We start from the raw sequence: 25,987 nt of genomic DNA, 5'->3' as shown, positions 1-25,987 counted from the left end.
AAATTCATCGTCTCGGGGGAAACACTACTGCCATCTCGCGCGACTCGACGCCAACTAATTTTTCCAACAAAGCCCGTTCACAATGGCCGCGAACAAACCTCTAGTTTAACTCTTGTCCGCATGACGCGCAACGACACGAATTAATTAAATTAAAAAATTTTTATCGACCCACTCGAGGAATAATTTTAATCACGATGAAAGATTATACGTGAGCTACGCGCGTCGTTCGTTTCGTTTAAATTAAAGCAGAGGAGCGTACGTAAAGTTACGTCACCGATTTACGCGCCACGATTCGAGATGCTTGACATTTTTACCAACGATTATCTTTTTAATCTTAGTCACGATTCGAGCCATTCTTACTTGTAAACTTACAAAAATCAAAGCGTATGTTTGAACATACGGTGAAATTTAACGTCGTGGCAAATGTTTCGTTGTCATCGAAAACAATAAAGGATCTCTTGCACTTTTAACTAATCGAACGCGTTGGTGTCTTTTCAAGGGCCATAGATTATTGGAACACGAAATAGATGGAATTTCGTCTTAGATATATACGGTTAAACAAACGGACGTCAAACTCTTTAACTGTTTATTGCGGTATATAAATTATTTCTATACCATAAATATCACGTCCATATTCTTTTTCCCATGTCCGAAGTAAAGAAAACCGTAATGGGATGTATCCAATTTGTGATAAAATGTCAATCCGGGCCAATATAAGCTGTGTAAAATTGTCAATCTTTTGTCTTGCACGAACTGCAAGCTCCAGCATCCTGTATGCAAATACGGTATCGCGAAGCTAGGAAAATTCATTTTTCGTATTTACAGTTTAAAGAGTTTTTGTATATCCGCACTACCTTGTGGTACATCCAGATCGATTGTGTCCAAAAAGTCCAACGAGTAATTATAATCGGGCCTGGTCAGTAAATTGGTATTCCACTTTTCTTGTGGGGGACGCGCGTGTAAATAAGACTTTAAATAAGAGGCATCGGCATAGCAGAGTCCTTCGAAACTTAAGTTTTCGATAACGTCTCCGTTGGGACATTTAAACCAAGCGCCACGTGGAATTATTATGGCATCTTCTCTGATCAACTCTATCGTTACCGCGAGTCTATCTTCCTCTTTCAATTTCTTCGGTATTGAGCCCTAGCATACATCAAACGTCGTTGATTTTTCGAATCTCTTTTTCTTTTCAAACTATCTTTAGTATTTTTTTCATCTTACGTCGTAATATTTCTTAGGGTCTTCGTTTGACGGGAACGGAGGATTCGTATTGTAAACATTAGTGACTATCGACGGATCACCTTCGAATTTATTAATTGCAAGGGAAGTTAGGAATCGTGCACATTTATTCGCCTTCGGTAGTAGCATCCAATTTAAACTATTTGTGCTGGTTGGTAATTTTTACGACGATTAACTTCTCGGATGTTCCTAAAGCTAGAGATTGAGAACCACAGATGTAAAATAATCTTACCTGTAATAATAAATTTGACCATTCATGCAATCTTTCTCAAAACCGTACGCGATATGATAATCACATCGAACTCCGTAGATTTTGCCCCAATAGTAACACTTTTTAAAGTGATTTTCTTGTTGCAATATTAAGAGGGAATTTTGCAGTACCTGCGAATTTTCGGTTCCTACGCAAATACCAGCGTAACCCAGGATATCTAAACTCTCCAATAGTCTCGAGCATTCCATGTTTATGCCATGTGTGTTTTATCGCAACGATGAAACGTCAATGAGCCGTATGAATGAGTAACGTGCCGGGTTGAAAAATATTTTTAAAACAATTGAAATTGAAGAATGCTTTACACGTCTTAACCAAACTAATTGAATTTCTTTCATCGTGTAAGACAGAGGTGATCGTCCTGATTCCTAGTAGATGGATTTAATCATCGCGCGACATAAAATAGTATGACGATAGATTAACTTCTTATGAAATGAGCATGTCGTCGTCCGAGGAAGAAAGTGATAAATTAACCGATCTGGAAGCGATTCGCGATAAAATGTTAAGTGGACCGCGAAGTGAGCACATGCAAGTGAGTGCTTGGGAGGACGACGACGATGGAGTAGATATTGAACGTAACGCGAAAGGTTAGAATTCATCATCTTGGAAAGTGTTTACAATGATTCTAACTACGATTAGGTCGGTAACAAGTTTACTTATTTCGTAGAACCCGATGAGAAAGAAGTTCTTCATGCAGCCGAGAAGGGTGATCTGGAAAAAATCAAAAAGTTATCGATAAAAAATCCATGTCTACTTGAATGCACGGATAAAGATGGCTATACTCCGCTTCACAGAGCCTGTTACGGCAATCATGTGAACGTTGTGGAGGTACGAACAAGTTACTTTCCAATCGTGGTATCTTGTCCGATAATTGTCTACGACAGGCTCGCTGTTGTTACTACTTTACTTTGGTTGTAGTATTTGCTTCGAGCTGGTGCAAAGATAGACGTCAAGACTATGGACGAATGGCAACCGCTACATTCAGCGTGTTGCTGGAACAACGTCGAAAGTGCGGCAGTTTTGATCGCGAACGGGGCAAACATAAACGCTAAGAGCAAAGGGAACCAGACACCTCTGCATTTAGTATCCGCGAGTTCTCACAATTCTCCTGCTTTGCAACTCCTTCTCCTACATTCGGATACAAATCCTCGCTTAATAAATTCAAGCGGGGATACAGCGGAACAAATTGCAAGACGAACGGGAAAGTACTATCCCATATTCGAGATCGTCGAAGATTGCTTGAATATCATTTGAGGTAAGTTGAGAAATTTCTCTATTATTTATGATTTATGAATTCATTGAATATATTTACATACACGTGTTACAACGTTATAAACGCAAAACATAATCGAACACAATTTATGAACGTAACGCTATCGTTGTGTTCATAAATGTACGAATAACAACAAACTATATACTTCCCATACGAGTGCATTGTACACATTAATGCAACAAAGTATAAAAAAATATAGATGTCGTTGGCAAAAATTATTGTAATAAAAGTATGAATGAAATAATACTTGAACGTGTTGTATTTTATGGAAATGCGATGTAAAACTCTATTATCGTAGGAAACAGAAACATATTCGAGAGATTTTAATTTCACAAAAGTGAAAACTACGAATGTGACGTTAACGTCGTAATTGTTGCACGAAATGCGTTTATTGTAGACTAAGAACGAATGTTCAATAATATCTAAAATAAAATATCATGTTTCGTCGGTGTATCGACAAGGCATTTTGATTCGTTTATTTACATTAGAGCGATGTTAAGTTAACGAATTTTGGTGTACCATTGCTCAAACGTTTAGATCCTTCCCATATAAGAACAACAAAATCTTCAGTTACCGCATAGAAATGATGCTGATCTAATGCCCATGCGAGCGCAATTACTGCTCCACACCCTTTCGTACCATTTACAATTTCTCTAACTAATCTTAAATCCCAACTGCTCCACAACCTTATAACTCCATTGTCTAATCCTGTCGCAATAACGTTTACGGAAACTCCCTCGGGTGCATTGCTATAACACAGAGCTGTTATCTTTCTCCTGGATAGAACAGATCCAACCGCTCTCGCGTTTATGGTAAATAATTTCAGTTCGGATTGACTGGAAGACACGTTTTCGGTCGTCTTGGAAATCTCATAAGTAACCGCAATGTCTCCAAGAGTTTCGCTAATCGCTAGTAAACGAATAGGATAATTCTGATCACAGGATATCGATCTCACGTACGTTAAACTGCAATCAAAAAGCAATGAATTATTTTAACGTAGAATTTGATACAGATTCTCATCTATAATAATATGTTTAAAAACATATTGACCTGTTCAAGTCCCAGATAACGGCAACGCCACTTGCATCCCCTGTAACGGATATACTAAATGCTCGTGAAAGAGATATTATCGTTACTTTACTTCTGTGTGCCAGAAGCACGCATGCCGGTGTCGAACCAAAGTCAATTTTGCTTGTTACAATGGTGTATGCGTACACTTTGATCCTGCCGGATAAATGACCGATCCAGAGTTGTCCACAATCTGGAGAGGATCCTAAAATAGTAATCTAAGAACCAGGAGAAAATGCAATTCTTGATTCGTGAAAATACTTTGATGCAATCAAGTTGATTAGGCTTACTGGATCCAAACCCGAAGATTTGATCAAAGGTCTCGGCGGTTGTTCCTTTTTACATTTCAGTCTTGCGATTCCATCCGTGCTGCTCCACGACACCAGAGCGGCTCCCAATACAGACGTTCCACTTAACATACTTGTACCTGAAAGCATCGTACTCTGTATCCGTACATCTGTAGAGATAACGAGCAGCGAATAGTTGAAATTAATAATTTTATACCCTTTTCTTTTGTGTAACCGAGCAGAAGAGTCGTACAACTAGGTAGTCCAAATACATCGCCAGTCATTAAAGGAACCAAACACGTCAACGGTGCCTTATGTTTATGTTTCCAACATAATATAGGTTCATTTCCAGGCGCGCCAACATAGTTTCCCCAGTTTATGCCTATAATTTTGATAAAAGTGGTCGATCTTTCTGCCAATGGTGTTGGTCACGAGACCATAAATCCCATTCATGAGACAAAAATTGCAACGTACCGTCTACACCTTCGATAACCTGCGGTGACGAGGAATGTGATATCGTTGTTACAAGGTTTTGAATCGGCAATGGATGAGCAGCTCTGAACAATTGTGCCGGTGTTTGACCATACGTTCGCACCATTGTTTCCCAGGCTTGACGTTCCAAAGGATCCGCTATCTGCTCTACGTTAAAGCCGTAATAGGTCTAGAAATGTAAATTGGTGGATTTTGATATCAAAGATATCGAAATATCGCGCACGATTATGCGGATTTTAACTTACTGCTGGATGAAAAACGTTAATAGCTTCTACCGCTGGTCTTCCCGTTTGTCTAAATCCAAACACCAGATCGATCCAATAAGGTAGAACTTTTCTAACGAGGTCTGCCTCTAGCGCTGCTCTGTGCGCAAGAATGAAAAGACGAGCGTCACCTCCGCACCATTTCGGTAATTCGACGTCTCCCACTCGATTACCGTTTTGCCGTACACCGAAATTAAATCCTTCGGAATTCAGTAAAAATTCCGGCAAATAGAAAAATTCCGGAATCAATTCCTTCACATCTGTCGTTGAATCGCAACTGGTTAATCTCCATGTTGTAGCCAACGCGTGAAACGTTCGATCGGGAATATCAAAATTGTTGTCTTGATAACAAAGAAACATGCTAGTGAACGGTGGTAACCGTACCAAAAAATGTAGCACAGTTCCGGAATTACTGTAATGCGATCCATAATGAAACGGTTCTTGATTCAATGCGATTAAATTCAATCTCTCCGATCGAGCTTGTTTAAGGTAGTTATAATTGTTTATGTAGTGTTGCTCGTTCTTTTTATCCTGTACAGCCATAGGACGTTTAAAATTTCGGTAAATTTGTGGATTGTTCAAATCGATGTTTTCGCTCGTGTAATTCGCCAAGACGAATGGAAATACGGGGTACTGCATCAAGTCGTTGTACGAACGACCGGCTAATTTATTCAAACATGTTATGTATTCCCAATTCGTTAAAGCTCCGCCTCGCCACAGCGTAATGGCTTCGCTTAAATCGTCGCCAGGTATTCGCCTCGGTAAATTACAAGCGGACAATTCTGTCACGAATTCGTCTCTTTCCTTGGACGAGTTAAATGCCAATAAATAAGTTCTTCCCGTGATTAAAAATATCTCGATAGCTCTCTCTTGTAATTGATATCTCCTTCTGTGTAATTCTCGAATATCTTCAAGACGCCATGCTGTTCCACCCACCATAGCCAAATCCAGACCGCCCAAAGCTATGTCCGTGTGCAGCGTTACGTCAGGATTGTCAGGTACGAAGTATAGACAGGTTTCACCGATAAGAACTTCCCCGGATAGTTCGACCCTAGGCGTAACTACCTTGGCTTGAGACATTTTACGTATTCTTTCACTGGTGTGCAGCCGTTCGATCAACGCCGTAGCATTTACGTCCTGTCTATCGGTCACGAACAAATAAGACAACGGCGCCTCGATTTCCGCCGCCTCCAATTTATTTTGATAATCGGGCATGAAGAATCTCTTATCGATGTTCAAATGGCACCGTTGCAATCGTATTCTAACCCTTGCGGGCCCTTCCGTTGGATCCAATTCCCAACTCCTCGGGTAACTTTTTGGAAAATGCCAGGGCGCTTTCTCGTGCGTTAAACGTCGGGCCAAGTCCCTCCATTTAGCGACCGCTTGAGCTTCCAATGCTCTCGAGTGTTTCAGTCTTTCCATTAATACTTTACGTTCTTGATTCTGTTCCTCCACAACTGTCCGCGTAATAGTCATGGCACTCTCGATCAATTGTTTAGCGAGGACGTCGAATCTGTTGCCAATCCTTTGAATGGCTGGAAGATTATTATCGATCCATATATCGCGATCTCTCATCAATTCGCGTCTCAACAATGCCAGTTCTTCGTTCCATATACCGGGACTGGCTTGGTCTATGCCTTTCGCCAAGTCCCATACGTTCAGCGCTTCTCTCAGCTCATCGCATATTCTTGCATCGGCGCTGGGCATCTCCACCCGTCTTTGCAACAGATCCCAAAAGAAGACGATAAACTTTTGTTCCACCTGTGGATGAACTTCCAGAATGGAGGATAATATTTTATCGGCCTTCGGCTCCTCCATGAGCGACCTAACTGCAAATATCCTCGTGTTGTTACTCTGATGTGGCCCGAGTAACCACATCATTATCTTGGCCGTGTATTTTCTGAGAACGTGACGTTTCTTCTCGAGCGGATTGCAACGACTGTGCAATAGAATCGAGAATAATCTTTTGGTCAGTTGTAGCTCGTTGCCAGACGGCGATTCGTCAGCCGCCGTTATAAATTCAACGGCGTGCGTTAAAATGATGCGAAACCGATCGAGTAATTCTCCTTTCCTTGGCTCGCGCAACGTTGCGACGGTCGGTGCGTGCAGATTCGTGAAACTGGACGATCGAGAGCCGTGATCGCTTTGATCGCTGGAGGTTGTGAAAACTAAAACGTAAAAAATCATCATACATCGGGCGAATCACTCTGGAGAATAATAAAAGAATATTTTACCCGAAGTTATGTGATACGCTGAAGCGAGGTACGAGGCGGTGCTACGTAACCGGAAACCCGACTGATTCGAGACTTTTGCAGCGAGCGCGTCGAGTTCTCCGTCGAAGAGGGCAACTTGCGCGTCCCTTACCACCGACGCGCAAATTCGGTTTTTCGTACAGTGGGATTTTTCTTTCAATTCCATGTGATTCAAAATCAAATGCATGTCCAGAATAGCTTGCATTTGATGACTTCCCACGGATTTTAAGAGTTTCGTAGCAATAGCCACGAGTAGCACATGAATATCTCGGTAAAGGGACGCGGAACCCCCTTTATGGGCTCCTCCGACCAACGCTTGCACCAGCGATTCGATCAACCCTTGCTCTAAAAGCATTCTCAGAGCATTGGGATTCTGTAACGAAAACTCGTACACCTCGTTGTTATTATTCGATAAATGCGTGCTCGGTGTTTGTTGCCCAACCCAGACCTTACCTTTGCAATTGTGTCGGTGATAAACGACACTATCGGTCCGGCTACGTTTGATTTGGAGCCTGCTGCTTTTGCGATCATAGCCATTAACGGTGGCATCGCGGCTAACGTTGGTCCTCTTAAAGCTAGACTTTCGAGAGCGATTACGAGCAATTCGCTTCCCGGATACAATGCTATTTGATTCGCTAGATGCACAAAGTACTTTTGCTTTATAAATTTGTTTACTTCTTCGTCGCTGGCGCGTTGCAAATACGTTTGCACGACCTACGGAACAATCGTCGCTGTAAAGGATCGATTACAATAATGGTTTATTGGTTCATACGAGCCTCGTGGTGTACCTTGATCAACGCTGTGCGAACCCTAGCGTCAGGATTGTTCGCCAATACGAGTAAAAGTTCGGCTCTCAAAACGTGTTTCAACACCTGGCCAACTTGACTATCGGGTAAAACACGGACTGCATTCCGAAGCAGCAATAAAAGACCTTCGCAAACCAAGCCTTGACAGACTTTCCTTTCGTCCGTCCACGTTGATTGTTTTTCCTGGACGAGAAATCGTGATCATGGTTAAATTATTGTTAACTTTCCAATTATTATTATTATTATTATTATTATTATTATTATTATTATTATTATCATCATCATCATCATCATCATCATCATCATCATCATCATCATCATCATCATCATCATCATATTATACTTACATTACTGAGACGATTAGATCCGTCGCTGGCCGCGATTCCAGAATCTTCTCCGGCACTGATATCTTGAAGGGGCCCATCCCGACGTTCTTTTCTTTTTGGCATTTTATTATTCTTTTGAATCTGCGAAGAGCGAGCATCGTTAAATATCGCGAATATTCTAATTCTCGTTCAATTTTCTTGTAATTCGTCGAACGTGTAAATTCGCCAACCTGTGCATTTGTTAAACCTTTGCTAAATTTACTGTTCTCTAAAGTTCCTATAGATTCCTCCGAAGAACTGGTAATTGTCGCGGAGTTGATCTTTACAATTTTTTTCTCTCCAAGAGATGGTAGTAAAAAGTATATATTGTGCCTGGCGTGCGTAACGTAAGTTTCCGATGCTTGGTGAACGAGAACCAAATAATCGGTGATCGCGACGAGATGAGCAAATTCTGGAGGAGCACCCATCAGTGACTTTATCAACTCGACCACGGCTGTTCCCGCTGAAGAGTCAAGTACGGCACCCAGTTCCTCGTACATGAAATGCTCCTACGATGAGAAACGAAACGGCCAGTTTTCTTTTTGCTTTTCTTTTCCATTGTTTTAAATTATCAACGATCGAATCGAATCGACCCGAATCGTGCAACGATTTACCTTGCACAGTGTCAAAATCGTGTCGACGATTTCTACTCTGTTCAGTTGAGAGGCGTTAAATTCGCGCTGCGAGTGTCGGTCTCTCAACAGCAACAACAGCGCTTGCAACAACAAATTCAGCGTATCGTATTTAGCCCACGTTCTCCAGGCGGTTAGCGCACCTTTGATCAGTTCGGGATCCGTGATGACAGCTTCGCAATTTTGCGAAATCAAATGAGTGCCGCTGCCGATATCTTTTATTAGGATGGAAGTATCGCAAGCCGCGTCTAACGTTGCTTTCAGAATATGTCTACCTGCATGGCACCGTGGCGATTCTAAAACGCGTAGGATCAACGTGGTTCCTCCTTCCGATCGATACTGATTCAATAGTTCGGAATCGCTCCGTATCAAGTGCAGAACTATCGAAAGAGCCAACGCTTGCTCTTCCTCGGTAGAGTCCAATTCGACTACCTGGGCCGAAACGCGATACGTTCGCGTTTAGTAACGATCGAACGACCGTGGTTCGTCTCTACGCGTGAAACGATTGTACTTACCCTTGCAAAGAGATACAGAAATATGGGCACTCCGCCTATCAAGATCGCGGCGGGTATCAGTCCTCTGTACTGCTGACATTCTAACCGAACGGATAATATCGGGGCCACGGACAGAGGTGGTTGCTGAGAAACCCTGTGCTCCGGCGCGGAGACAATCCTAAAACCTGGTTGACCGGGAAACAGATTTCTTACCACGGCTAGAAACGAGTATGTAACGTTCGTATGAAAAAGAAGAACCGACATCGGTAGGGCTGAGTACGCGTCAATTGAGAAACCTACCGGCGGGATTCGCGATTGCTTGAGGATACAGATGGACGATATACGGATTTTGTGCCTCGTAACTGAGAAGCAGATTATTTTGCAATTCGCTCAGATGCGAATTCGTGGCGTCCACGACTGCGTCCCAATCGATTTTAGCGTCGGATACTTTGGTCTCTACAGCGTGTCTTAAATACGTACCACCGTACGACTTCCTTCGACTGGTATCGAATTTTCCTCCCTCTGAACGAAATTTCGACAGGTACGATTACATACTCGGAATAGACGAAGACAACGCGGCTCGCGATACTTACCGAACTTTACTTCTCGTACACCGTCCAACGCTCCGGACGCAATTAGCGGCGCGAAATCTGGCTTCTCCGCGTTTAAAGTGCATTCCGCAAGATTCGTGTAATTGGGCCCGAGACTCGCCAGGTACAACGCTCTCTCCTTCGTAAAGACCGGACACCTGTAAATTTACCGTGGTTCTTGGGCACAATATCGCCTACGAGACGATCATTAATCGACAATGGAATCCCGCGCGATCAAGACGCGTACCTGAATACCATTAAATTACCGAGATACCAAGCGCCGATACTGCTCGAGCCAACTTGTCCCAGTAGAACGCACGTGGTGCCTGGTTTTCTCACCAATAGACCGTCGAACGGTAATTGCGCGTTAATTTCCTTCCAGCCGTCCACCCAAAGCGCTACCTCGACCACGGCGCTGTGTTTGTTTAAAACGGTATCCTTGAAATTTAACGCCAAATGATGCCACCGGCCGGAAGGAAGCATACCGGTTATCGATGTTTCGGAGACCGTTCGATTCGTTTTATCGTCTGGCCTGGTTAATCGTACGATCAGTTTGTCTGTAACGGAGAAGCAACGAATAAATATTCATTCCGTCGACGAATCCAGTCTATTCGATTACCTGATTTAAGGTCTAACCAAGTTTCAAGAACCAGAGACTCGAATCCGATAGACATCATATGAATGATCGTCGATGGCGTGGGTGGAGATGTCGAACCTACCACGACTAACGCACCCGAGAAAACATTAGAGACGGATTGGTATTGCGACGATAATTTCGGGAGTCTGCGTTAAACGCTATACGATAAAAAGCAATAGGAATGGAAAGAAAGAAAATGTGTTAAAGTAACGCGTTTCCTTTTTCTTTCGGAACGATTGGATAGAAAGGAGCAAACGCGAGGAAAACGGATCGCAAGCTCTGTCGATCGAGCCGTCGAACGTTGCTTTACCAACCTTCGCGACTCCAATTATCGGAGAGAACGCCCCAATCCGACAAGCTGTCGTTGTCCGAGTCGAGTAACGGCGACGTACCGATGACCGATTCTTTGCTAGTAACGGGCGATCCTCTTTCAACCCTTAACCACATGGAAACGGAACAACCGTGTAACCAAATCGGCCAAGCCAGTTCCGAACCAACTGGCAGACACGTTGCGTGAACGGACCATGGGCTGCATATTCCCGTCGCGAGGTGTCTTCTCCGGAAGTTGTTTACAACGTGTTCGGCCTTCTCCAAGTTCTTGTACTCTTCCGATTGAGTTTTCAGCATTACCTTGGACGGTTTGGAGGGCACGGGAAACGAGAGGATAAAATTGGGTTGAGGACGCGCAGCAAGGACGAGATGGAAAAGTGGTTCCAACAGCGATAAAAGCGGAGGTGCGTCGACTTTGAACAGAGAGATGTAAGCGACCAATTCCGACGGTGAAATGAATTGCGTCGCCAATGAGGTAAACACTTCTAGAACAGCGTGTTGCAAATCTGAAAAAGGTTGTTGCGCGATGTCACGTACGGGGACAATCGTTCGGTAGAGAGCGCGTAACGTACAGAGTGTAGAAAAAGGAACGCGTATAAAAATGGCGTTTGGTCAAAATGAATTTCGCCGCTGGTTCATCGAAACCGTGCAAAATCGATCGTTGCACCATCGAAAGCCACGATCGGATTCGTTCGTCTTTTTTTTCTGCGCCCCCGTTACACTCTGTACGTACAACTTCCGGCAGAACCAAGATCGAAAGTACCTCGATATCGAGGATCTCTGGTAACGAATACATCCCTGAAACCGTTGAGTATTTTCGTGATTACACCGGAGCTTGCCAACGCGGCGCAACTCGAGGCGCTCTCTCGGCAAGTAACCGCAACTTTTCTCAAACCGGTGGTTACGATGGACCCTCTATCGGCGTCCAAGCCTCTGTGGAGAAGAAGGTCGTTTTGAAAATTTCTTTCGGAGAATCTTGTTGTCGCGTGTCGCGCAATTTGCGAGAAAACTCACTGTTCGTTGAAATGAATGAGAAGGTCGACCGCCAACGAGCACAAGGCTGGATGGGCGTTCGCGAGGCCTCTGGTTTCGATCACCGGTCCCAGAGGATTGCTTCTCTTCGGTGCGTTGGCGCGAGGGCTTCTTCCCGGTACTTCGACGTCCGCCTCGTATCCATCGTCGGCGGTCACGTATTCGCCCGTGCTACTATCGTCCGCGGCGCAGTCCGGCATCGCGTCCAACATCATAGTCGGTAACTGGAACAAAATCGGAGAGGGACCGTCGAAACGAATTGTTCGAGGCAAACGCGGAACGAAACTTACTCTGGGTCGGGTATGCTGGATTATAGTTTCTTTTTGCGACGGTTTCAGCATGGAGACTTTCAGTAAAGCTTCCACGATCACGGCCAGTCCACGACCCAGCTTGACGCCAACGTCCATCAGTGCTCTTCCCAATTCCATGATTATATCGCAGTCACCTGTGCCGTGCGTCATCGAAGGTGAAAGAACGTAACGCGATGGGGTAAAGAACGCGAGGAAAAGAAACGCGCGAACGGTAACGACGAGTGTTAGGTAGCGGGATAGAACCCTGGTAACCGGAGTCGGTTATCGGGTTCGCTTCGTTCTCGATAGACGGTCGGATACGCGAAAAGGTTTACCGGTGACGAACGTTCCGTGAACTGTTTTCACGGCGAATGAATTCTTCGAGCTCATTGGGATTATAATCCGCAGGTGTGCGCGATCGAACGGTACGTAGAACTCGGAAACGTACTCGGAACGTTCGTGATTCACGTACGTTGTATAAAAGTACTTACACAACGGAGACGTCAAACAGCACGTGAGCAAAGCTTCGAAGAGTCGGTGGGCCGATTTATCGGTACCTAAAACGATGCGAGTTGACGCGTGAGTAGAAATCCGTGTAGGATTCGAGCAGGGGGGTTTCACGAACGTACCTAGAACACTGTCCGTAGCGATACGTGTGGCCAACGTTTTGAAAAGTTGGAAAGACTTTACCGAAACGGCATGCGAGGACAATTCCGTGCGAAACGTTGGGCTACTAAGGGCCACCCCGGCTGCGGCTCTCCAGGCGGCGCTCGCTCGGTGAATATTCGTCGTTCGATTCGGTTCTGCGTCGCTATCGGTTTCCGGGGACGCGGCGATGATCTCGGTATCGTCGAACACTTGCCGTAGATACGAAGAAATCGTATCGGTCTTCTCCGTTTCGGCGGGTCCCGGTCGAAGAGGAGGAGGATCGTGTCGAGGTCGGTGTTCCCTCGCGGCGGTGTCGATCGTTGGTGGGCTCGCGAACCGCTCCTCCTGTTCGATGGCGCGGAGCAATTCGGTCGTTTCCTTTTCGAGGGAATCGAAGAGAGAGTCGAGCGCGGGTCTTCTCTCCGCGCTCCCGGAATCGCGTTCCGTCGAACTCGTTCTCCGTATCTCGATAACAACCGCGACTTCGAGTAGAACGTAGACGCTTCTCGCGAACGTCGTATCGGAGAGCAATGGCAACGTTTCTTCCAATCCGTTCGTTTCCAGGAAGCTCTCGCACAATTGCGGGTTCACGATCAAACAGGATATCGCGGAGAGGCAGGACTGAACGAGAAATTTCGCGGTTGCGTTTCCGGGATCGGTTTCGTAGTAGTTTTTCGCCTTCGAGAAGGTGGGATAAAAAACTTTTAAGAGGAGCTCTCGTCTGACGCGAAACCTGGAGCTGGGCCCTACCTTGAGGAGGTGAGCCATCACGACGTAACAGAGTTTCGGTTCGTCCGGAGTCAAGAGATCCGCGTACGACTCGAGAAAATCCCAAGAGTAGCTGGCAGGTCTGTCGCAAGCGGGGCACAAGTCCGATTCCGAATAGGCACCGAACTCCTTGAAAAAAGTACGCTCGAGGAGCGTCACGGCCGGAGCGTAGGTCGCCGGATCGTGCCTCTTCAGAAGCGAGACGACGCTGGAGATGAGTACTCGGGGCGGAAAGCAGCAACAGGTGCCCGCCGCCGTGGAGACTTTGATCAGTCGAACTTGGAGCTCGCTGGCGAAAGGATGCGACTCTCCGAGTAGATTGACGAGAGTGGTGAACAGAGAGGAAACGCAGCATACCTGTTGTTTCGCGGCGACATCGTCGAGGCTCGGTCGAGCCGTAGACGTCCCGAACACGTCCGAATGATGATGCGCCTGAACCTCCTCTTGGCACGATTTGTGCTTGGTTCGGTTGCACCGAGCCGCGTGGAATATATCGCGTCGCGCGGACTTCAAGCCGGTGGTTAGCGCGCCTATCGTATCGATCACCTTTCTCGCGCGTGCGATCGACCTCGCGGGATCGACGCTCGGCACGTTCACGATCGCGAGGATCGTTCTCTCGACGAGTTTACCGTCTTGACTCTCGGTGAACAGATGAAACAGCTCCAGAAAGTCGGGCAATTTATCGAAAACGGTCCCCTGTTGATGCAACAGACAGTAAAGGAAGGTGACGATCCCGTAAATGGTGCCGAATATAAACTCCTGCAGCAGGGAACCCTCCTCCGGGGAAACGACGTTCACCGGTTTGCTACAGGCATCTTCGAGCAATCTGAGAGTCATTGGTAGTAAACCGTTGTGAATGACGGCGGTTGTCGGTTCGTTCGCTCTTAGGACGCGTTCCAGTGCCGTCAACATGAGTCGCGCAGCGGCCGCTTTCAAGGTCGCGCATTCCGTCCCGGTAAAACCAGCCCCGTCCGGGCCGAACTGAAGGGACCACAACGTGTCCAAAGCAAACTTTAGCACCTGGACCGCTGGTGTTTGCTCGGCCGGAGTATCGTAATCTCGGAGCCCTTGAAGCAATTCGATGATCAACAAACTGGCCTCGAAGTTGTCGATCCTGGCATCGAGAACGTCCTTGATCCTCTGGTCCATATAGTCCCTCGGTGTTTTCTTGGCCGGTCGAGTGGGAAGCTCGTAGAGCGCCGCTCGCCATTTCTGCTCCTCGTCGCTTCTCACCACGGAAGTGAAGTATTCGAAATCCATCGGGTTCAGACGGATCTTGAGCGTGAGCGATCGCGACTGATCTATACCGTCTGTCAGCAATTCGGACTCGCTGCTCGCGGTTTCCGGCGTGTTGCGACGCGTTTCGAACATACCGAACGATCTTTGCTTATGGTAGCCCGGCACTTTGCTACCGATGCTATGTCTGCGGCTCGCCCTTTTCCTCGACGAAGCATTTCCCTCGTAGGAGCCACCGTTTCGAACGTACCTCCTCGCCTTGCGCTTCGCGTGCGACACGATATCGACGGTGTCGACGGTGTCGACGGTGTCGACGGTCTCCTCGTTCGAGCGAAACTTTACATAAGGATTGCGCCCCGATTCCCTCGAAGCTGCGAATTCGAGCTTGCTGGCCTCTTCTTGAAGGGCGACCGGATAAAGGGCCACCAGCAGAGCAACCAGCTCGCGACCGCAGGAAAGTCCCCGTACACCGAGCAACTGTAAAGCCGCCAGGCAACGCCAGCCGCGATCTTGGGACAAATACTTTCGCAATCCGACCAGCTCGTCCCCGTCGATCCTCTTTGCGCAGAGCTCGTGAACGTCCGAAAGCAACTCGCAAGCTACAAGGGTAGATACACCGCCTCTGCCGACCGAACTGCAACGGATATTTCCATCCTCCGTCTTTTATACGCCTCTATCTTATCCATCGGACGAGGTGCGCCTCTATCTTATCGCCTCGATACGGCTATTGTTCGAACGTTCGTGCTCGCAATCTTATTTTCAGTAAGCGACGCGATATCTTCCGGGGAAGTTTCCCAAACGAAATCGAGTCAAATTTCACCGACGAAAATCGAGATAGCGTCCGTAGCGAGTGCAAGACGCGTGAATATGCGAGAAAGTGACGGTGAACGAACGGAAAGGGGAAAACTGACAGTCGTACGTAAAAAATTGCATCGATATCGGAACCGCGAACGCGAGATTGTATTTTCATACTGCGGTCAGTGAGCGAGCGAGCCAACGAGCGAACCGAACGACCGAACGACCGAACGACCGAATCGACGTCTATTGTTTTAGAGGAGAATATTAGAGGAACGTTACAGGTTCGGATAATCTTACCAAAACGACAAGGCATCTTTCACGTCTCGGCCTTCTTTTGCTCGAGCAAGAAGGTCGGCGAGGAATATATCCAGCCAGGACGATTTCTAAGACAAAACAAGTATTCGATTCGATGACTCTAATTTGCATTGCTCGAAAAAAAAAAAAAAAAAAAAAAAAACAAACGAATTATTGAACTTTTCACGGTTTCAACGGCACCGTTTCTTTGAGATTCGATACGGTAGCAACTCGTAGAAAAACAACTCGTTGCGACAGAGATAATACGACGAGGAAATAGTAGATACAAAGTACCAAACAAACATATTGTACGATTTCGTTCGTATTCGAAATGCACGTTGATCGTTACACGTGGCGCCGAATGCGCGATTGAAATAATCGTTGCGATAGAATTCGCGACCAAAATACGCATAGATTAACTTTGCTTTTGCGCTCCCGTTTCTCACTTTTCGTTTTACGATCGCGATCGAACCCTTTGAAAGCGCAAAGATCGAATTTCGTGCAAGAACGCGCGTCGTATCGTGTTCGTTCGACGCGAGAATAGACGATTCGCAACGAAACGACCGCAAACGTCTCGATGCTCGTATCCAGGTACGCAGACTGCAACAACTTTGCGTCACCTTTTACGGACTATGGTTTCAATTTGGCGAAAAAAACGTACCGCGGCTACGATGCGAAGATGTAACCTACGAAGCAGTTGTTCGCGAAATAAATAAATGTATCTCGATCGTTTCCAAATTTATTCGAATAACCGCGCGTTGAAGGAAATCGATAGCGTCGACAGGCTAGGTGCGCACGATTTCTATGTCATCCCGACTTGATACTTGACCGCGAGAAAACGAACCAACGAACGATCGACGAAGGATCGAGATGATTTTTCGAAAAATCACGAAGTGAGAAAATATATCGTGAATGTACCTCGTAACTCTGCGGCTCCGCATGAATGAAACAATCCCACAAAATCTGCAGCTTATTGGCCGAAGCCGAAGACATTCCTAAACGTTCTTCGTACTCTTTCTCGTCGTCTTCCTCTCCGTCCTCGGTTCTCGGACGCGTATCTTCTTCGTAGCTCGGAAGTTCGTCGAAACTGAACCACGGATACAGACTGTCCTCGGGCAACCTTCGAGGATCGCTGCTAGAACACGTAACTCGATCACCTGAAACGATCGAGACCTTATACCGCGTTTCGGCTAAGTAAGTACCGTGTGTCCGCGCGCGTTCGATCGTTGAAAATCTCTCGCCCCGCCCCGCCCCGCCGCGCCACACCGTCGCGATTTTCATCGCGTTTTCATCGTTGACAACGAGTATCCTCTCGTAGGATCTCCGTGTCTTCGACAACCTCGAGTTTAGAACGTGGCGCTTCGTGACGCGGCTGCTCGCATACACGCGTGTATATGCGTTTATGCCGACCGATTACAGCTTACGTAACATCCCCACGAGTTCACGACAGACCAGTTTCCAGCATTCCGCGGGAAGCCTGCAAGCTTCTCAGTCTACGAAGCACGAGCCACAGGGAGAGAGGGGTAATCCCCGATTCATAAGCTCGTGAACGCCGTCGTGGTCGTCGTCGTAGTGATCGTCGTAGTCGTCGTGGTCGTCGTCACCGTCGCCGTCACCGACATCGCCATCGCCATCGCCATCGCCATCGCCATCCATATCGACATCGGCATCGGCATCGGCATCGGCATCGGCATCGGCATCGCCAACGCCATCGCCACCGTCGTCACCGTCATTGCCATCGCGGCTATCGACACACCACTGGAACGTGGTGACACTATTCGTCGGTAGTAGTTGGGAGAAAAGTGCCGGGTCTAGCAGCTACTCGTTATCAGCCGACTTATTCTCGTGTCGCGTCGACGCCTGCTCCCTTATCTCGCTCCGTGTCAGAGCGTGTCGCGATTCTTTCTTACATGTACCTCGACTATCGACCGCGACCAAGATACCCGAGATCGCGTACGCTTCTCGATACCCGTGTGTACCAAGATCCTTGGACGCCGACGAGAGAACACTAGCGTTAATGTTCTCGATATTTAGAATAGAGTGCTTTTAGCCGTTCGATGCACGTTCGACCATCGTTCCCCGATCGAGCAACAGCGAGATTACGAGTTTCTTCGGACACGGCTCTTTGCTACGACGGAGAACCAATGGTCATTGATCCTCGAGATGCCGTTGCTCCTCGTAACTTTGCGAACGTACGCACGGAGAGATGTTGTCTTTCGTCGCTGTTCCGGAGAACGAGATCGATGATCTCGAATCAAGTATCGTATACGTATACGCTGGATCGCATGTTTCGCTCGATAAATTCGGTCCCTCCTGGAAAAGAATTTTATCTTTCGAAGATTTCCGGTACCGTTCACCAGCGAAACTCCGACGATGATTTCGCAGAATTTATCCAAGGAAACCGCGTTTAAACTTTTCGATCGTTAATCGCGAGAGCGCGCCGAGAAACGATCGAACGCGTTCGCGAGCGAGTACGAGGCTACTTTGCCGGCTGATCCCCTCGATGAGTCTTCGCGTACCAACTGTCCACCGACGACGCGTTCAAAGGAAGGGGGAAGCTAGAACGACGAGCCTCCCGTAACCAAAAGAAGGCGGCCTCCTTCGATTGGCTTCTTTCGTCGACGAAAACTAACGATTCGTGCACTTCGTCGACTCCTACCCCTGTATTTCGAGAAAACAAGAGGGACACGGAAATCCTATAAAGAGGATAGAGACCACCGGCGAACGAAATACAATATAGCACCCTCTGCCGTCGTTCGATGTAACAGGATTTATCCCTCGTCGAGCGTATCACCCTCCCCGACAAGCATGCCATTAGTCGATACCACATAGTCACGTAGTGGTGTAAACGCGTTGAACCCATCAACGCATCGTTATCTTTCCGCGAAACGTAACGAATGTACATCACGCTCCGATTGTTGAATAATAGCTTCGTAACAAGAGGCAACGATGGAGGGTTAGAAAATTTACGCGATGCGCAAACATATCGCGTGCAAAGGGTTCGAAAATCCGAGTCTACCTCACCGGTGTGCAGTTTCGAAACTCGGTGCGCACGTGCGCGCGGAAATCCGTGTCGCGAACGACGATACGTTTATACCGTTCAACAGCGTTATTATTATCGGTTATTTCTACCACTCTTTCTCTCTCTCCCCCCCCCCCCCCCCCCCCACTACGATCGACGGCTCTAAGGGAGCCTGACAAACAACGATAATCGCGCAAACACGTGCAAACCATTGAAAACATTCCGTTTCAACTAGGCAGCAGTCGTACAGCCGTAATTGTCGATCAATCTTTGACTCGTATAGTCCGCTTATTATTGTGCTGCGCGATTATCTTAACGGAGTTCTACCCCGAGGTTCTTTAATTAGCCACGCCACGACAGTCCGCGCGATAATAGTGAACATCCGCGTCTTCGTCTCCTTCGTGAAAAAACGAATCAATATTTGTCCCGCCGTTCGTCGCGTCGACGAAAAAAAGAAGTAGACTGCAACGGGCGATAGATAGTTTTCACGTACGAGATACAAGAAACGATGTTTAAAGAAAATGAGAAGAAAAAAAAGAGAAAAAAAGAAAGAAGTGTGTTCGCGAGATGTGTGCGGTTGCGATCCGAAAGAAACGATCTCTTACCGAGTACCCGATACTCTCGATTAAATTGATTTTTACTTGTATATAATCGTTAATATCCGACACCAACCGTTCGGTTGGCACTTACTTGGTAAGGGTAAACGATCAATACGGTTACGAAAAATAACGGAAATATTAATTCCAATGTCTAACGTTGAATCGGTCACCGGGCAACGAATTTAATATTCCGGGATGAACGAATATTAAAATAGTGAATACACGTTTGCACCGGGTTTCGATCCCTAGGTTTTCTTACGTTTGCTTCATCGACACAGAAGAAGTTAAATTTACGTACGTTATCTTGACTTTCGATTTTATACTTATCCAGATTAAAGAACTACTTCGAACAACTACTTTTCACGTTTCCCCGAAAAATCAAACTCGTAAAGTTCATTGGCTATATTATTTTTCATAATTTAACCGATAGTGTTGTATACCGCGCAACGAACGGTCGACTCAGATAACAGTTGACATTCGATCCCCTTGTTACGAACTTGATGATTAAGATACTAGAAATATTTTTCTCTGGGTAAAAATTTTTTCCTCGTCGTAGTTGACCGTATTTTCAACATACGTCACAATTCCAGCCACTGGTGTTGCGTTTACGACTTCGTCCGCGACGAGATTACGGCGAATGTCGCACGGGAGAGTGAACGAACACGTAGAACCAGATGGCAAATACCTTTTCGAGAATTAAAAGCGGTTCGTTCACCCGCGAAACGTTTCTTACCTGAGACGTGTCGTCCAATTGGAATTCGCTGCGAAAATTATTAACGATCAGTCACGGTTTTTGACTTCGGAATTAGCAACATCGACACTATTGATCTTTTCCTACTGCACGAGCACGTACGGTAATCCCAATTGGACACTGAAAACAGACACTGGCATTCACATCCTTCGTACAATTTTTGCGCCACTTTCAAATTACTGTCAAAAAGCTCTTCTACGTGACATTTTTTACGAAAGTCAACGTACAAAATATGGATAACAAGAATTGGAAAGTACTTCGCTTTGCAACCTGATTTTCCATCTAACAAATAGAACGGTCCGTTGTTTACTGGTGTCGATTCGAAGAAATTTCAGACAAAAGAAGAGTATTGATTTCTATCGAAACAATGGTTCGTCGTTAAAGGGAAATATTATCACGTGCACAGCTCGAAGACCCGAAATTTTATAATTCTCCGTTCAGTAATATTTATATACTTTAAATAGTGAAAGTTTACAAAATTACTGCACACTAATATTCCATAAAATATTTCTAACCTCTACGAAACTTTGGTGTTGTTCCCTCCGTGATTCTCCATGAAAGTGTAAACATATCCCTGATACAATTATTATCGATAAAGGATGACTGTTTGGGAGAGACTGCGAAATCCTTGTGGTTGGAGGGCTGGTGCTAAACAAATTTCAGTCGATGCGATGATACCGATTTTTGCGGTTCCAACATTGGCGGTGATAGCCGCGCAAACAGTGCTGTGTACTGTAATTATATTCGTCGCGACACCGTTAATGATCTACTACTTGCATCACAATTTCTTAAGGTTTTTACTACGAACTAAATTTTTTCTTATGTGGACAATTACAAGCGTCGTCATGTTGATGCTAATATTTGAAAGAAATGTCGTACCGTTGTTAGAGATCTTACCAGAAGAAAATCTAGTGTTTATAATTTGTGTCTTTGGAGGTCTATTGTGCGGTTACAAGAGTAAGATAAATGCAGACTCTGCTACACAGGAAGGTACTTTGACCCAAGGTCTAGAACTTGGCGAAGGAAGCGGAGAACTTTGCATTACGTGCAGGAGAAGAGCACCGCCGAAAGCGCATCATTGTCGCATGTGTCAGACGTGTATTTTGAATAGGGAATATCATTGTAAATGGTATAATTTCGATTTAAGCCAAGAACGATCCTTCTTTTACGTACAAGTACGTATTATATTCTGAATATATACTTTTTGTTTTAGGTTGGATTGTTGCATAGGTTCCAGCAACTTGAAATGGTATATGGGATGTTTGTTTTTCTCTGCCGTAGCTTTTATCTATGGCTCCAATTTAACCATGACTAGCGTTTGCCATCCGTTTATACTTGTCGGTACTATACTTTTACCGGACGATTGCAGCGACGTCTATCACCAATTGGAGTATGTATCGGTTGGATGATATTTTATGTCGAACAGTGGCAATTAATCGAGAATATACAATCTGGTAAAATTAACGATAATCGAGGATGTAAAACTATACCCGAGTGAAGCACGAAGCTTCTCAATATTAAGACTCTTAAAACTAAACTGGAAAGATACCGAGGATCTACAATGCGAACTTTAATAATTGCAAGATAGTGATAATTGTCGAGACTCGTGTTAAAGTCGTAAATATTGTAATATCTCTTATTTGCTTTCTGACGATACAAAAATTAAACATAGCGATAACGAATCGCGCAACTGTTTGCTTCAAGTAACCGATCGATTTATAATAATGTACATATTGTTCCAGCATCGCCCTCTGCTTCGTCTCGGCACTCTACAGCTTGCTTGTTGGTCTAGTGGTACTTTTCTATTTAATATATCATCTTTGGTTAATTTACCTGGGTACAACATCGAACGAGCGACGTCTTCTCGAAACTGGAAGCCAATACGATCATGGCACATTGAAAATTTTATCCCGATTATTTTGCTGCAAAACTTAGATATTAAATGTAGACTAGATCATTAAATTTACTTTGTACGGATGATAATACTTTCACTATGCGGAGAATATTACAGAAACTCGAACAATGAGCCAAAAACATCATGCATAGCGGTATGTGAAACTCAATGTACACTTTCGATATTAGTTTAAGCGCACCTCTCACTGTTAATATACTTTAACGCCCGTTCTTCTTCTTTTTTACAATAAGAAGTTATTCAGCTTATTATTAAGCCGTTGCTCGTGGTATTTAACTTAAGAACAACGTATCGCGACATACAAGCGCTGATCTTCATTAAAGTATCTATTACCTTGGTTTTGCTATTGTGCACATCATTCGTATATTGTAACTGTGATAAAGTAGTCATTGTACGACTAACGTAATAAATTGTTGTTTAATCAATTGTGTATAGTACATTTAAGATTTAAACATAAAAAAAAAGAAAAAAAAAGAAAAAAAAAGAAAAAAAAAGAAAAAAAAGAAAAAAAGAAAAACTTAAATGCGATGAATGTTTACATATTTTTTCTATACAGAATAACATCGAATTAATAATAGTCTGCGTTATATGATATTAAATGTACCGTTATTGTGCAAGTTTTTTATTTTGATCCAATATTGTAACTTAACTTTAATCCTCTAATGCTACACCTCTCTGTCTAGGGTCAAAATCAGGAATCAATGTTTGCACCAATTGCCTCAATTCGTCTTTTCTTTTCTCGCTTTCTGTAACGTTTGCAGCGATTGTGAGATATTTCTTCCATCTATAGAAATATCTCACTTTTAATTTATTCTCATAACGATTGCTAGCTAATTTCTCTTTCCTTTTGTATTGTGCTTTCGATTCGAGCGTTATTGTTTGCCACGATTTACAGTACCTGCCTAACAGTTTCATATCGTAGAAGTCAATAGCAACTTGGTATTTCAGATTTACCTCTTTGGTGATCCGCTTCCACTTTCCAAACATCCTCGCTGTTAAACGTCTATTATAAAAAGACTCTGCAGTTTCGGTTACAATTTTACATCGAGTCTCTGTTTCTCCTTTCCATGCTATAAATACTTTCCTTGTCAAGTTTGCCCTACAATGGTTGTCCGCTTTCTTAATATTACTTTTTTTTTCTTCGATAAGAGCTATTAACGGTTCTATTATATAACGTCGTAACAAGTATTTTCGATAAAATTCGTCCGCCGTATTGTTCAATTCTTGAAAGGTTTCGATTTCACGTTGTCGATTCAGTTCTTGCTGTTTCCGTAATCTTCTTGCCTGGATTAGAACCTGTTAATAAATAAATAATTAATAATAATGCGTTCGATCGTGTCTAATCAAATTGCTGCCTGTGACGCTTAGAGTACCATTAATATACTTTGACCTGTTATATTATATATGTAGATCTACCGAAAAGTTCTATCCCCGCTTTATTGTCATGGGGTTTTTCGGCATATCGGAAGTCGATAAACGATTATTGACATTCTAGCAAAGATGTCGGCCGATCAAGTGTGGTACCTAGATGAGTTTCTACGAGAAAAAAAACAGGACAACAACGGGTACACAACATTTCTGGCGTATGTTTGGACTAAATGCAACATAAAAGCGCATTGCCGACGACGGTTTGAAAAATTTAAAAGTGGTAGTTTGAGTATTAAAGATGAACCACGTTCGGGAAGGCTATCAACGGTTGATAACAATTGATAAAGGAAAGGAGCCATTTTTACCATCGAGGGAGATTGCAGAGAAACAATTTCCAATCGTATTAATTGTTTGAGATTTATCTAAAAATATTCTCGATAGGTGTCGAATGAATTGAACGAAGAGAGAACTTTCCGCTGAATCGGAATATTGTCTGACCTCTTGTTGTAATCTCCTCTTCTTCTGTTCCTCTTCTATTCTAGCAGCCTCTTCCTTTCTCTCTTGTTCCATCAATTTCCTCCTGCGCGATTCTTCGGCCAGTTTTATCCTCTCTCGTCTAGCCTCTGCCCTAGCTTCCATTCGTAACAAGAATTTTGGTGGATTCACCGAGCGTTGAGTTACCGTTAAATGTTCATCTCTTTCAAAAAAGGAAAGCACTGATCAAGAATCACTGATAAACATCAACATGGGTACAAATTGTAAATTTTCACGAAGATTTGTACCTGTAGCCAGCTTGTTGCATCAACCGAACCAAAGTTCTTCTCGTCTTTTGCCCACAGTGAGCGAGCGTTTTTTTAGCCATGTTTATCGTGTCTGTGCTCGCTCCGGATATTTCCGTTAGCGCTTGTTTCAATTTCAATTCCTCGATGATCTGGTTCTGTTCTGTCAATTTGGCTCTTTGTTTTTCAATTATTCGCTTCTGAGCATTTAGTCGACTTTGCGCCGGCGACTCGACAACGGTGGGTTTAGAATAAACGTGGGGTCTCTTAATCTCGGCATTACTCGATTCCTTTACCAAATTACCATCTCTGACCTTTGGTTTTTGATTCTTCGTTAATTCTTTCTGATGTTCAGTAATTACGTTTATAAATTTCTCGATCCTTTGCTCCTCGGAGAACTCTTGTTCTTTCTTTTGTATCTGTACGCTGTTCTTCGCATCCTTCGTAGAGGCTCTCCAAATATTAAAGTACTTTTTCGTTACCCTGGAAGTCACGTTTAGTTGAATCTTCGTCTTAATGTTGCGAAGTTGTCGTTCTTTTTTGACATTTTGCTTCAGAGACTCGAAAAATTTCCTCAAAAGACGTAAACGTTGCGTCTCTGATTCGAAATTAGATTTATCCTTGATCGTTACTTTTATACTTCCAACGCATGATATTTCGCATTTCATTTTCTCCGGGTCCTTTCTGTCCTCCACTTTCAAGTCGTCAATTTCCGTCGTTGCGTTCTTCTTTTGAAGAGTATTCACGGCTTTTTCACGACAACTACAGTTTCTTTCTGTTTTCTCTTCGAAAGTCATCTACGAAAAATTGTTTACACGTTAAATTATAAGAGCAATTCGACTACTGCGATTGCGTGAAATTTTCACCGACCTTGTGTCTAATCCTTCTAGACGTTCCCCAAAAGCTTTCGTCGTCCGACGGTGCAAAGCTCCTCTTTTTGCACATGTACGGTTTAAATAACTTCGTTCTAGATTTCTGCAGTTCCATTTCAAATTTCGTTAATTCTCGTTCCAAAAGTCTCTGCTGTTTCTTCGCGTATAATTGTCTCGTTTCCTCCTGCGTCAATAATCTACGAAGTATAGATTCAGAATTTCTTTATGCACTTCTTCAATGTTAAAAATACATCGTACCTTCTGGCTTCCTCTAAAACGGAGTGTTTCGTGGGTGAAACGGACAAATCCTCTCGAAGTATTCGATGTCTCGCGTCCATAATTAAGTTTGGATCGAGGAACGTCGTCTCCTCATCCCTTGACATCCGAAGTTTTTCCGACGAAGGAAAAATGTTTACTCTCATCATTCGATCTACCAGATCGGAGACCTTGTTCACGTGCATCATGGCCACTTTCATTTAATTGACAAAACGGTCGTTTATGTTTTCATAAGGTAAGCAACGACAGTACCAACAAATTTATCGGTACGTAGATCGGTACCGTATATCGAAAAGTCATACTCCAGACTCTTGTCGTCGCGTTGTTGTTTCGTTGTTAAGGAAAG

At 44.5% G+C, this 25,987-nt stretch overlaps 5 protein-coding genes and 1 long non-coding RNA gene across 11 annotated transcripts; 2 read left to right on the top strand and 4 right to left on the bottom strand.

Moving 5' to 3' along the window:
- Positions 1-594: 594 nt before the first annotated feature.
- Rsph9 (Radial spoke head protein 9) lies at positions 595-1,919 on the bottom strand. Its single transcript, XM_076317382.1, has 4 exons — positions 1,472-1,919; positions 1,222-1,387; positions 855-1,143; positions 595-770 (listed from the first exon to the last, which is right to left on the bottom strand). Exons 1-4 carry the CDS (start codon positions 1,696-1,698, stop codon positions 610-612), a joined length of 843 nt encoding a protein of 280 aa, XP_076173497.1. The 5' UTR covers positions 1,699-1,919; the 3' UTR covers positions 595-609.
- LOC143149768 (ankyrin repeat domain-containing protein 49) lies at positions 1,155-3,244 on the top strand. The gene is made up of 4 exons (XM_076317383.1): positions 1,155-2,094; positions 2,175-2,335; positions 2,426-2,762; positions 3,079-3,244. Exons 1-3 carry the CDS (start codon positions 1,941-1,943, stop codon positions 2,759-2,761), a joined length of 651 nt encoding a protein of 216 aa, XP_076173498.1. The 5' UTR covers positions 1,155-1,940; the 3' UTR covers position 2,762; positions 3,079-3,244.
- On the bottom strand, positions 3,242-19,136 carry Mv (lysosomal-trafficking regulator mauve). Of its 5 annotated transcripts, none has more exons than XM_076317374.1 (27): positions 17,487-17,606; positions 16,981-17,219; positions 16,066-16,151; positions 12,948-15,604; positions 12,810-12,875; positions 12,319-12,473; positions 12,011-12,252; positions 11,760-11,929; positions 10,981-11,502; positions 10,649-10,753; positions 10,277-10,586; positions 10,033-10,187; positions 9,740-9,961; positions 9,461-9,657; positions 9,221-9,377; positions 8,928-9,160; positions 8,505-8,822; positions 8,296-8,415; positions 7,931-8,131; positions 7,596-7,856; positions 7,125-7,515; positions 4,873-7,058; positions 4,610-4,796; positions 4,353-4,517; positions 4,139-4,275; positions 3,831-4,066; positions 3,242-3,745 (listed from the first exon to the last, which is right to left on the bottom strand). In XM_076317374.1, the coding sequence occupies exons 1-27, from the start codon at positions 17,491-17,493 to the stop codon at positions 3,265-3,267; spliced, it is 10,206 nt and encodes a 3,401-aa protein (XP_076173489.1). In that variant the 5' UTR covers positions 17,494-17,606; the 3' UTR covers positions 3,242-3,264. The 5 variants fall into 5 exon arrangements, with proteins under 5 accessions (XP_076173489.1, XP_076173491.1, XP_076173492.1 ...); XM_076317376.1 differs by having other exon boundaries at positions 8,928-9,377; positions 12,948-13,644; positions 13,717-15,604; XM_076317377.1 differs by lacking the exon at positions 17,487-17,606 and adding an exon at positions 19,082-19,136 and having other exon boundaries at positions 8,928-9,377.
- LOC143149769 (uncharacterized) lies at positions 17,503-20,561 on the bottom strand. Its single transcript, XR_012992866.1, has 2 exons — positions 20,417-20,561; positions 17,503-18,375 (listed from the first exon to the last, which is right to left on the bottom strand). It is a non-coding gene; the product is annotated as an uncharacterized LOC143149769 (long non-coding RNA).
- Gabpi (zinc finger DHHC-type palmitoyltransferase GABPI) lies at positions 18,133-22,771 on the top strand. Of its 2 annotated transcripts, XM_076317381.1 has the most exons (4): positions 18,133-19,977; positions 21,033-21,563; positions 21,648-21,824; positions 22,177-22,771. In XM_076317381.1, the coding sequence occupies exons 2-4, from the start codon at positions 21,034-21,036 to the stop codon at positions 22,367-22,369; spliced, it is 900 nt and encodes a 299-aa protein (XP_076173496.1). In that variant the 5' UTR covers positions 18,133-19,977; position 21,033; the 3' UTR covers positions 22,370-22,771. The 2 variants fall into 2 exon arrangements, with proteins under 2 accessions (XP_076173496.1, XP_076173494.1); XM_076317379.1 differs by having other exon boundaries at positions 18,134-21,563.
- Positions 22,772-22,876: 105 nt separating this feature from the next.
- Positions 22,877-25,987, bottom strand: LOC143149765 (uncharacterized). The gene is made up of 5 exons (XM_076317378.1): positions 25,624-25,987; positions 25,364-25,562; positions 24,497-25,290; positions 24,213-24,411; positions 22,877-23,642 (listed from the first exon to the last, which is right to left on the bottom strand). Exons 1-5 carry the CDS (start codon positions 25,839-25,841, stop codon positions 22,998-23,000), a joined length of 2,055 nt encoding a protein of 684 aa, XP_076173493.1. The 5' UTR covers positions 25,842-25,987; the 3' UTR covers positions 22,877-22,997.

Source organism: Ptiloglossa arizonensis, chromosome 8 (genome assembly GCF_051014685.1).
Source record: "Ptiloglossa arizonensis isolate GNS036 chromosome 8, iyPtiAriz1_principal, whole genome shotgun sequence".
Taxonomy (NCBI): Eukaryota; Metazoa; Arthropoda; class Insecta; order Hymenoptera; family Colletidae; genus Ptiloglossa; species Ptiloglossa arizonensis.
Note: the sequence above shows the minus strand (reverse complement) of the source record. Positions and strands in the feature narration are given on the sequence as shown.

Excerpts from the sequence above, each read along its gene's own strand:
- Rsph9 (XM_076317382.1), bottom strand. The coding sequence starts at position 1,698 with ATGGAATGCTCGAGACTATTGGAGAGTTTAGATATCCTGGGTTACGCT. Across the intron at positions 1,388-1,471 it reads GGTCAAATTTATTATTACAG|CACAAATAGTTTAAATTGGA; the intron begins GTAAGATTATTT and ends ATTACCAACCAG. Across the intron at positions 771-854 it reads CGATCTGGATGTACCACAAG|GATGCTGGAGCTTGCAGTTC; the intron begins GTAGTGCGGATA and ends ATTTGCATACAG.
- LOC143149768 (XM_076317383.1), top strand. The coding sequence starts at position 1,941 with ATGAGCATGTCGTCGTCCGAGGAAGAAAGTGATAAATTAACCGATCTG. Across the intron at positions 2,095-2,174 it reads TATTGAACGTAACGCGAAAG|AACCCGATGAGAAAGAAGTT; the intron begins GTTAGAATTCAT and ends CTTATTTCGTAG. Across the intron at positions 2,336-2,425 it reads ATCATGTGAACGTTGTGGAG|TATTTGCTTCGAGCTGGTGC; the intron begins GTACGAACAAGT and ends CTTTGGTTGTAG.
- Mv (XM_076317372.1), bottom strand. Across the intron at positions 10,587-10,648 it reads TTGGTTAGACCTTAAATCAG|ACAAACTGATCGTACGATTA; the intron begins GTAATCGAATAG and ends TCTCCGTTACAG. Across the intron at positions 8,416-8,504 it reads AAGGTTTAACAAATGCACAG|ATTCAAAAGAATAATAAAAT; the intron begins GTTGGCGAATTT and ends CGCTCTTCGCAG.
- Gabpi (XM_076317381.1), top strand. The coding sequence starts at position 21,034 with ATGACTGTTTGGGAGAGACTGCGAAATCCTTGTGGTTGGAGGGCTGGT. Across the intron at positions 21,564-21,647 it reads AGGGAATATCATTGTAAATG|GTTGGATTGTTGCATAGGTT; the intron begins GTATAATTTCGA and ends TTTTTGTTTTAG. Across the intron at positions 21,825-22,176 it reads GACGTCTATCACCAATTGGA|CATCGCCCTCTGCTTCGTCT; the intron begins GTATGTATCGGT and ends ATATTGTTCCAG.
- LOC143149765 (XM_076317378.1), bottom strand. The coding sequence starts at position 25,841 with ATGAAAGTGGCCATGATGCACGTGAACAAGGTCTCCGATCTGGTAGAT. Across the intron at positions 25,563-25,623 it reads GTTTTAGAGGAAGCCAGAAG|ATTATTGACGCAGGAGGAAA; the intron begins GTACGATGTATT and ends TATACTTCGTAG. Across the intron at positions 23,643-24,212 it reads AGAGGAGATTACAACAAGAG|GTTCTAATCCAGGCAAGAAG; the intron begins GTCAGACAATAT and ends ATTTATTAACAG.